Source organism: Leptinotarsa decemlineata, unplaced genomic scaffold (genome assembly GCF_025532065.1).
Source record: "Leptinotarsa decemlineata unplaced genomic scaffold, Ldec_3_MD MMD2_tig00001393_RagTag_RagTag, whole genome shotgun sequence".
Taxonomy (NCBI): domain Eukaryota; kingdom Metazoa; phylum Arthropoda; class Insecta; order Coleoptera; family Chrysomelidae; genus Leptinotarsa; species Leptinotarsa decemlineata.
Window position 1 is genome coordinate 183,394 of NW_027412562.1, and position 10,996 is coordinate 194,389.

General features: G+C 36.8%; 1 protein-coding gene across 1 annotated transcript; it reads left to right on the forward strand.

Annotated features, from left to right (window-relative positions):
• Positions 1-10,254, forward strand: LOC111508730 (trypsin). Its single transcript, XM_023164334.2, has 2 exons — positions 1-544; positions 9,026-10,254. Exons 1-2 carry the CDS (start codon positions 235-237, stop codon positions 9,574-9,576), a joined length of 861 nt encoding a protein of 286 aa, XP_023020102.1. The 5' UTR covers positions 1-234; the 3' UTR covers positions 9,577-10,254.
• The last annotated feature ends 742 nt before the right edge of the window (positions 10,255-10,996 follow it).

Sequence of the window (10,996 nt, forward strand, 5' to 3'; positions counted from 1 at the left end):
GTTGAAAGCGAGATGCGCCGGGCCAAGGTGCCTTGATAACTATATATGTCGATGCGCATTTAACAATGGAGCTGCGGGACTGAATGACATAACCTCACTCTTATCAGAGTGACATGCAAGTGCACCAACTCACGGACGCGAACTTATCGATGAATAACATTGAATTTGAGCGGTAGTGGGACCCGACCCGACCATAAAAGATACCAGAGATCCCGGATTCTTCGACTGTTTACCATGCAGCTTCTCTGCGTCTTCGTTTGTTTCCTGGTGTCGCTAGTTGCCGGCAGGGGCGTACGAAACGGGTTTCCAAAGTTTCCGCAGCCGTCGTGCGGCTCGAGAATAGTTCAATGGAATCCAAATCGGGAGGCGAGGGTGATCGGAGGCGAAGAACCTCCTGTGGGGGCGGCGCCGTGGCAGATCGACTTGCGGCAGGACGGGAAGCATATTTGTGGGGGTGCCTTGATTGGAGCGAGGCTGGTTCTGTCTGCGGCTCACTGCTATAACGACGATTTGACGGCGGTTGCTGGAGCACACGGACCACCAGGTTAGTGATACTTGAAAAATATCAACATGACACAAGAAGTATCAAAAGAGTACAAAGCACCGGAAACGATAGGCTTTTCACAAACTTTATTAATTTTCAAAAATATCACATGCTTCGCTATCATCACCCCACGTAATTTCCACTACACAGGTACATACTCAATCATAATCCACTCAACTTTTGTATATCTCAGACACATCCTCAATTATGATTAAAACAAGCATATTATACAATGTGTAAAAGCCAATTGGAACAAATTCATTCTTTCGGATATTATACATATTTAAAAAAAAATCCGAAACACGTCAAATGTAAATTATAATTTGATATTCTTCATACAATCCCAAATTTTGTGAAAGGGAAGTATAGATTTATGATATATGGTTTTAAAGGTATCTTCATTCTCTATTCAAAAATGTTTATTGCATTAACTAAGATAAAATAAATTAAAACCATGTGATTATCGAAATTTGATAAAAAACATTCAAAAATTAAATGTAATGCAAAACGTAATAAAATGTACAACACGAAAAACAACTATGGATGTTAACGAAGTAGATGTTCAAAATATTTACCGCGAACGTCTTGGCAATATCCTAATCTCAAATGAAACTGTCTTCTAACATTATTTAACATAAAATATGGAATTGGCACTACCACCGCGGCCATTGTAGAATTGGCTGCGGTGGTAGTGCGCCCGACTCACGATCGGAAGGTCGTGGGTTCGATTCCTGCCTCGACCAGATATTTTTCTCGATAGAATTTATCTGGTTGAAGCTGGGACGATTCTGCAACCATGTTGGGAATCACACGTTTAAAGGTAAGACCTCGTTAGTCCTTAGCTCGCACAGGTTCCTCAACTTCTAAGAGTTGTCGTTCGTATGGGAGAGACAGCTGATTAACGGAAAAACTGATTTTAAACAGACAGATCAGGCGTGACCGACCTAATCGCAAGCGTTATTCGTTCTTTTGTCATGCAAATCTGAAGGTTTAGTTTTGTACACATTGCTCTTTACATATTTCCGTAAAAATAAATCTGATGATGACTATTGAACAGGCTTTCTTGCATATTGCACATGGTTTTGAGTATTGTTTTCATGATGTTGACCTACATTGTGGCTTAGTGTGGCCCTTCTGTACACACCCATGACATATAATTTCGTTCCTGGTCTTTCTTTTTGCTCCTATGTTGAAGGATACTGATGTTTCTTCTTCAATGTGTTTATGTTTGTCGTCTTCTAATAACAGTCTTGCAATCAGGTTTTCTAGTCAGGTTATCTTTGGTCTAGTCGAGTCCCATGCAGAACTGAAGTGCTTGAATTCGTCTGGAAGAATTGTTAGTACTTTGGAGACCAACATGGGTTCTGATAAAATTTTTGATTCAGTAGATTCAGTTTGAAAACCAAGTTCTGCAGTTTGCTTATATTCAAGTTCACATCCTTGGATGCATCATATTTATAATTATAGAACTCTTGAAGAAGCAAATACTTTTCTTGATTGTTGTCTCTTTTGTAGATACGCATCACCTGATGGCCAGGTGATCGCCCTGGCCATTAAATCGATCCTCGCCTCCCTATCCACCGTAAATGTATCGAGGTATTGCCAAATATTACCTTGGTAATGTGGTGTTGCTAAATCCTGCTGAAATCATATCGTATTCACTGGAACTTGATGGTTTCCTGGATCAGGATATAAATTTGCTAAACTTCGAATGACATAATTTAGAAGCAGTGCCAAATAATTATCGCCATTCAAGTTGCCCTCAATGAAAAAGGGACCGATGATATGGTTTCCTACAATCCCCGCCCAAATATTATCCTTTTGAGGGTATTGCGTGTGTTCTTCTCTCATCCAGTGAGGATGTTTTGTTGACCAGTAGCGGCAACTTTGCCGATTAGCATGACCGTTAAGAGGCAAAGTACACTCATCAGAAAACATAAAAAACATAACGTCTTCTAATTGGATGATATTGTTATCCAACATGTCCATCAATTGCTCACAAAAATGAGTTCTTCTATCAAAATCGTCTTCCATGAGCCCCTGAGTAGGTATCATTTTATAGGGATACATTTTATTTTATTTCAATATGTTTACTATCGATGTATGGCTAACATTGAATGTGTGGATGCCTGTCTACTCGATGTATGTGGGTTTTCCTCAAACTCAAGCTTCACATCTAATTTGAGTTCATCACTCATTGCATTGGCAGCTGCTTTTCTTATCTGCCCCACATGACTCAGCTCGCGAAACTGCTTCTGTATGTTGCTTATTTTTCCGTGGGATATGGGCGGCAAATTAGGAAATTACTCAGCGATCTACTTCCTGTTGTGTCCGGCTTTTATCTCCGTATGCAATCATTTCTCGAACTATTAGTTTATGCGTTTCCGTTAATCTAACCATTTGTCAGGCTTGAAGTTAACGAACTTCAAACTTAAATTAAAATACTGATAATTAATGTTGTAACATACAAAACAAGTTGACGAGGCGTTTTTAACTAACGTTGCCATAAAAATTCATTACATTATTTCAATGATACCATCTAAATAGAGCAATACTATGGTTTTTGCTTACTTTCTTATCATCAATATCTCAACATTGAATAACCACGTCTTTAATTTATTTCATCTCAATTCAATAATTCATTTATATATATTATTATAGTACATATAGTATTATAAAAAATAATGCATAATTCATTTTACAATAACGATAACATACCAGGTGTAGTTACAATTTTTTTTGACGTGTTTCGGGATTTTGTTAAAATATGTACCGTTACCGAAATATTGAATTTATTCCATTTGGCTTTTACACACTGTATCTGTTTACGAAAACTAGGATAACATCAGTTTCTAAGAAAGAAAGTTCAATAATCAACACAAGTTCAATACTTAAATCCAAATGGTCATTCAGTAAAATGTTGGTATTTTTAAGTTCATTAATTTTCATTGCATCCAAATGATTTAGTTTTCAACCATCTCTTTTCATCTGTAAGATTTCGAAATATTTGTTGAAGATATGATTTTCTTCTAAAAATTATTTGAATATGTGGAACTTGTTTTCTCATTTACATAGCTATGATGTTCCTGGATGCGATTCCTAAATGTTCTGCTGGTTTGACCAATATATACCTCAGGACAAGTTCCAAAATGTGATATATATATATATATATATATATATATATATATATATATATATATATATATATATATATATATATATATATATATATATATATAAATAAGCGCCATTTCAATCAGTGCACCTTTGTCGGTATAACACAAATTGATTAATTCTGCCAGAATTGGGTACTCGTGATTCCTGGTCCTGATTGACAATCATTTATCCGATGAGAAAGTTATCGAAGTGTTTGAAAAGATGGTAGTCGGTTAGCGCGAGGTTTGGGAAGTATGATGGGTGAAGCAGAAAATCGAGACTCAATTCTTTAAATTTTTGAACAGTGATTTGCGGAACGTGCGCACGGGCGTTGTCGTGGAGCAGGATTAAATATCTCTATTGACCTGTACCTACAGGCTACTGCTGATACAGTTTTCGATACATTTCGTCGATTTACTCAGAATAGTGAATCACATCAGCGCTTGTCCACCATACAGTAACTATGGTCTATTTTGACGAGTTTATGTCTTTGTAAAGTGCCTAGCTGGCTCATCGGTGTCCAAACCATTGCCCTGAATGTTTACTATCGTTTGCGCAACCAAAACAATCTCAAAAGGGTCCCAAATCCCAACCCTTTTGGGATTGTTTTGGTTGCGCAAAAGCAGACCTCGAGACGTTATAATTTCTGTCGATCGCTCAAATCGTGGGGCATCCAATTTTTGAGCTATTTGGCCTTTCCAATACGTTTTGAACTGTCAAAAACAGCATGGGAATTGACGTCCAGCTGCTCCGTCATTCTATGTACCATTTGTGGTGAGTCAGTTTCCATAAAAATCATCAAATGCCCATCCTGGATTACTGTAGGTCAACCACTTCGGGACTCATTTTCGAGGCTGCAATCTCCGTAATTAAATTTCGCAAACCATCAGTGATTTCATTAACACTATTATTGCCAAATGCCTGGTTGATTTTTCGGCAGCGCTTTGGTTCAATTTGAATTTGTAGAGAGAAATTGGCTGAGAATCGTTTTACGACATCATATAGTAGTTATAAGCTGAAAAGAAACGAACATCCTCAGAGTATAGAGTACAACATTTTCTATCGATCAGTATTGTAATAACTACGGTAGATCCTATTCTATCAACAGTGTAGTAACGTACAAAAATTAAAAAGTCTGAATTGTGGAATTACATTTCTTAACCGAGAAGTCCTCGTGAAATCCCACTTTGCTGTTAGCAGTGTAACATCTACGGGTTTCTATATATATATTTGTCACCAGTGAAATAATATTCAACTGTCTATCAATCCTTGGTAACCCTCTCGCTATTGCCGTGTTTCTTTTATTTAAATAAAAATTGGCAGCTGCTGTCACCAGAGCAGATTTCTCTACATCAAAATTTGTCAATTCCAAAAAGGCTGTCTGTAGGGTTCGTGCCAATCGCACGAAGGCCGGTCTTTTTGAAATCTGGTCATTTGATATACCTACTTATATTCTCTCTCATTATGTGGTTCCAGAACTGAATTTTAATCTTAGTTAAAATGTTTTCCGCTTACTATCGTCTTCTCGATAGATTGGCAAAAAGTCTATAATTTGTTTTTGTTGCCTTAACTTCATCTTACTCTACGACGATGGAATTTTTCTCAGTCCAAGAGAAAATGGAAGTCCAATGTTTCAAAGATAAAGTATGATAAATAAAACAACGACTCCAAGAACAAAATAATAAAAAACAAGTGTTATAAGAAAACAGAACAAAGGAAATGCCGCCAATGTTACCATGCTATTTACTATTAATTTAACCTGTTGAATAATTACAAATGGTACAATATACTTTCAGTTTTACTTCTACTTTAGGAATAGTGGTGAATAACTTTGGATTTGTATAAATCCAATTGTAATTGTAATATGAGTTCTAGCTACACAACCCGCACTAGGAACCCAACAATATATAACCTTTTTGCTAATAGGAAGTGTACTCAGACAAATTAATATGTGAAATCTATCTCAATATCAACTGGTTGGTAAAAAAAACAAACACTCACATAAAACCTCTTTGGTGGTTCATGACACACCGGTTCCATTGAACCGGTGTGTCTTCAATACCAACACTTTCATTTTGAACTCCCCTGTACCCAATACCTGCTTACGATTTCACTAATGAGTTTCCTTGAATTTCGCACCAAGTGCGTAGACAAAATAACTCCCCTAATTAGGCCACCTTTCTCAGCATCAAAGACCCTCGGTCTTGTCCCGACGGGCTCCGGTGACTGACTCTCTGTGTTTCCGAAAAACTCCCAAGCCCTCGCGTCAGCAACGCTAGCCACAAAAACCTCATCCCAGCGTTTCTAACATTCTCAAGAGTACGATAATCGGCAGAATGTAATATACAGGGTGTCCCTGGACTTCCTCTTTTCTTCTCGCTACAGAAACTGCTAACGCTACAGAAACTGCTCGATATGACCACCTTCTCTCTCTATACATTTTCTTAGTCTGCGAAGACACCCTCTCTGTACTTGAAATAGCATTCCAGGGTCGTTTCGTATGGCTTCACAATGTAATGTTATTCTATTCAACAATGCAACTCTTGTGTGAATAGGTGTAGCGTAAACAAGGCTTTTTAGATGGCCCCACAGAAAGAAATCCAATGGATTTAAATCCGGAGACCGCGATGGCCATGAATATGGCCCACCTCTACCAATCCATCTATTGTGGAAAATATGGTTCAGATGGTCACGCACAATCAAACTAAAATGAGGAGGAGCGCCATCATGCATAAACCACATATCTCTTCGGGTTTGCAATGGAACATGTTCCAAAAGTCCATTCAAATCGTTATGAATGAACTCCAAATAACGTTCTCCATTCAATCGGTCCTGTAGAACGAATGGTCCTATAAGATGGTTTCCTATGATACCAGCCCAAACATTCACGTTGAATTTCCGTTGGTGTTTAGTTTGCAATATCCCATGGGGATTTTCTTCGGCCCATATATGGAGATTATGAGAGTTGATAACTCCATCTCTACTGAAACCTGCTTCATCAGTGAATAAAACTCGATTAATAAAAGTCATATCCTCTCTTTGCCTATCCATGAACCAATTGGCATATTCCAGTCGTGCTGGAAAATCTTGAGGTGTCATGGCATGTACCTTCTGGATGTGAAATGGGTGGAGCAGTTGTTCCCTAATTATTCTATGAATAGTGGACTTGGATGTATGGAACTGTTCTGATAGATTTCTGATGCTCATTGAAGGATCATCAGCGACGGCTTTCAAAATATTTTCCTCCAATACAACGGTACGTACAGTCCTAGGAGCGCCCTCACCACCTCGTTTTGGCAAAACTGTACCTACAATAATATCGAAATAAAACAACGTGCTCAAATTAATTATCAATTATTACATACCTGTCTCCCTCAAGCTGCGATCGACACGCTCGAATGTTTCTCTTGACGGTACCGTTCGATTGGGAAAATGCTCGGAATACAGACGACGAGCTTCTGCAGCATTACAAAATGCTCGTCCATAAAATACATGCATATCTGCATATTCATTGAATGTAAACTGTTCGGCCATATCAAAAAAATTCAAAATATCCTATAGAATATTGACAATACAATGATAGACATATGACAACGCACCACTCAACAAAACAAAATCGCATTCTAGTTTCTCATTTTTTATCAAAATTTTCTAAAAGGTTTTTTTGTCAACATCTGTGAAAGAAATATTATTCCCTGGATATTTTTCACCTGATCATGTGCAGCCGTTTTTGTAGTTCATTCGTTTGCTTTTTATTAGTATAGTAAATATTTTTTCCGATGTGCGTTTTTTCAGCTAAATTTAGATTCGTGTTAAATAATTTGTCCCATAAAATTATAATTATCAGTGAAACTCCTCAACAGTTTAGCTGTGAAGAAGAATTTGAAACATTCGAATGTTGAGTTTCATGAGATTCAGATAACTGATCAACACGAAACGTGATTATTCCACACGTATTATGTACATACAAAATATGGAATGAATTCGATATTTCATAGTAGAGTAGCTTGTTAGTTTAAAAACACCACGAATCTACAGAACTTGATATTTCTTTTGAAAAAATATCTGCTATCACAATTGTGACTTAAACTTCCATATAGGTACTGTACTTTTTGTTTACGACTTCATTTTAGCATACTTTGTATTATTCCTGTTATAAATGTTGTTGAATTAACGTTATCATTATTATTTCTGCTTTGATAATTATTCATTTCAAATAATGGTGGACGAGCGGGTTTGATGTCGTCGAGTGAAACTACATTTTTATCAAGACTCGTTGCTCCGATCGACTTTCCACACGAGTACTTTTATTCATAAAATTGTCCAAGTAACCTTATTTTGTTGAAAAATATTGAAAAATATCTGTCATTTCAAAGTTTTGGGGTGTGGACCATCGGGGGTAGTCCGTTCCTGACTTTGTAGCAAAACAACTGACTCCTGCATGAAAGCTCATCGACGAAATTCATTTGTTCAGTCAATTACCAAAATTTGGATGATTTTGAATATTCACTTGAAAAGTTATCAAAGAAAAACATTTTTCATTTTGTAACTTCGAGGGCCCGTAACTTGGTTACGAAGACTTTTAGGAAAAAAAAAGTTATATGAAGTACTGGTAATATTTTGATCCCATCTATACATTCCCGAGAGAAAAAGAGGAAGTCCAGGAACACCCTGTATACATTTGTTTAGTCTAGTCCAACTTGTACATGACTACAACAACGCTCAAAGGTTCGACAGTCATAAAGTAGTTCAAAAGCTTTTTCATCTGGGAAAATATCAACGCCAAAGAATCAGGTGATCGACCTTGATCCCAATGAATTAAATAAGATTTACCGTTAACCATCGGTTATACATATACCACAACACAGTAGGATAAATATTCATTGAGATATGGAGCTACAAAAACATGACATTCAAACGGACAAAACTTTCGAAACAATGTTATCGTTTCTTTGGCAATCTCAAAAAAGTACCTTGTATATGCTTTGGTATATGCTTGAATTGTTGGAATGTATTGAATGAATTGTTGGTATATATTGGAAACAGAAAAGGGCAACTGATAGATCCTTGAGGAACTCCACTAATATTTCAGTCCACCTTATCAAAAAACAGAAAACATATCAATTGGAAATAATCATTCGAATGAAATTTCAAATATTACTTCAACACAAAATTCTCAAAATAATATATAAGTACTCGGAATCAATTCAGAATGTTTTCTGGAAACATTAGTTTCAGTTCAATAGTCACGAATTATTCAAAGTATCGGGTATGGTTGTGAATTCATCCCTAATTAGAGCTGCCTAATGGTATTTTTGTCAACAGGTTCGTCACCCCATGAACAGCTCCTGAAAATCGAAAAATTCGTACCTCATCCCGATTTCCGAAAACTTGGACACTACTCTCACGACCTAGCAGTTCTGCTGGTCTCCTCTCCAGGCTTCAAGATGAACAGCCTCGTAGCCCCTGCCTGTTTCTCCCAAGAATCTCCCCCTTCAGGCACCTGGTGCGAAGTTTCGGGCTGGGGAGCAGATGACCCCAACGACTTGGACTCCTACTCCTCAGTTTTGAAAATAGCAGCTGTCCCCATAATCTCCTTGGACAAATGCAGACAGGACTCGATATATGGAGGAAGGCATCAGCAAATCCTCGATTCAATGATGTGCGCCGGGCATTTGAAAGGGGGGATTGACGCGTGTTTTGGTGACTCTGGGGGGCCTTTAGTTTGCGATAGGGGCGGCAGGATGGAGCTGGCTGGGATCACTTCTTGGGGTGATGGGTGTGCCAAGAAAAACAAGCCGGGGGTTTATACGAGGGTATCCAGTTTTTTGCCCTGGATAAATGATTGTGCACAAGATATGGGGGTTGATTTTTAGTTCTCCGATTTGTCGTGATTGAGATTGTGCTCTGCGTCATGTTTCTAGTGAAAGATGCAATGCCCTAGCAGATTTATTTTTGAAAAAGTCGTTGAAATGGAAATGATAATGTTCTTGAGATATTGTACTGGCATAGTGTACTGAGTTTGTCTCTAACTAGTATTCAACCGAAAAAGATAATGAATTGATTAGAATAAGGTTAGAATTCGAAATATAGTTTAACTGACAGACTTTTTTGGGGTACAAGTCGTTTATACTCTATGTTACTATTTGATTTCGTGCATATTTTTTATTTTGTCCCACTTCCTTTTTGTTAACCAATCTGTGAATTATTGTTGTCATGTCAGAAGCGAACGAGGTGGCCATTTTTTCAAATTATGAAAGTTATATTCGAAGTCAAAGGGTAAAAAACACAAGAATTTTCATTTTCACAGTTTTGATAGATTGCTGATCACCAAGATCTTCTTCAAAAGTTGAAAAATAAACGCTTTGTTGAAAATGCTTAATGAAGTTCGCTCAATTTGTACATTTTTTTTCAAATCCTTTGATTCAAACTGATTGGATATGCAGAATGAACTATTTTTCAATCAGTTCAGAAAATTCCAAAGAGCCAGTTTGGAAGAACGGTATATCTTCCCTATTTGCCAATAGAAATAAGTCATGAAAAAATGTTGAGATATGTTTTCATCAATTGTTTTTTTGTAAATAAATAAGATATTTTTGAATCACATGAGTTTTTCTACTTTTCTTTTCATCAGATTGTTGAAACATTGATGAGAATGCTGAAAATCTTTCAGTAAAATACTATAACTTGAAAAAATTAAATAGAGGATGCACGTAGGTGCAGCCCTCCCTAGAGTAAAAAGTGAAACAATATGAAATGTAATAAAGGAAAACTTTCATTCAGCGACCTCCAAAATGACAAATCTTGATTCCTGTAGTGTTGAAAATTTCTGCTCGATTTATTAACACAATAACAAATTGTGGAAAGTTCCTTGTGAACAAATAGTTTTTAATAATTAACATTATTTAAGATCAGCAACATCTTTGGGTTTTGTTTTTTCCTTGTCGTTTCGGAAGTGGATCTACTTATAGATAGATGCCGCCACAATTCGCTTGAGAATATTCAAGAGTTCTATTAAATTTGTGGTGGATTCGGCCAATACTTGATAAAAATCCATAACGTATTCGAAAATCATTCATCGTGAGATTTTCAATGAAACAATGAATATCATCAACGTAAGAAAAGAAGAGAATGTGTACAACCTTATTTGAATAAACCTGTATGAATGAAAAGATACATAAATATGATATGATGTATAAGTATGATACATGAATGAATTATGTATCAGTTAATTACCAGTTTCCACATTTGAAAAAATATTCAGTTACGGTGAGTCATTTGATTCTATTTGATCAT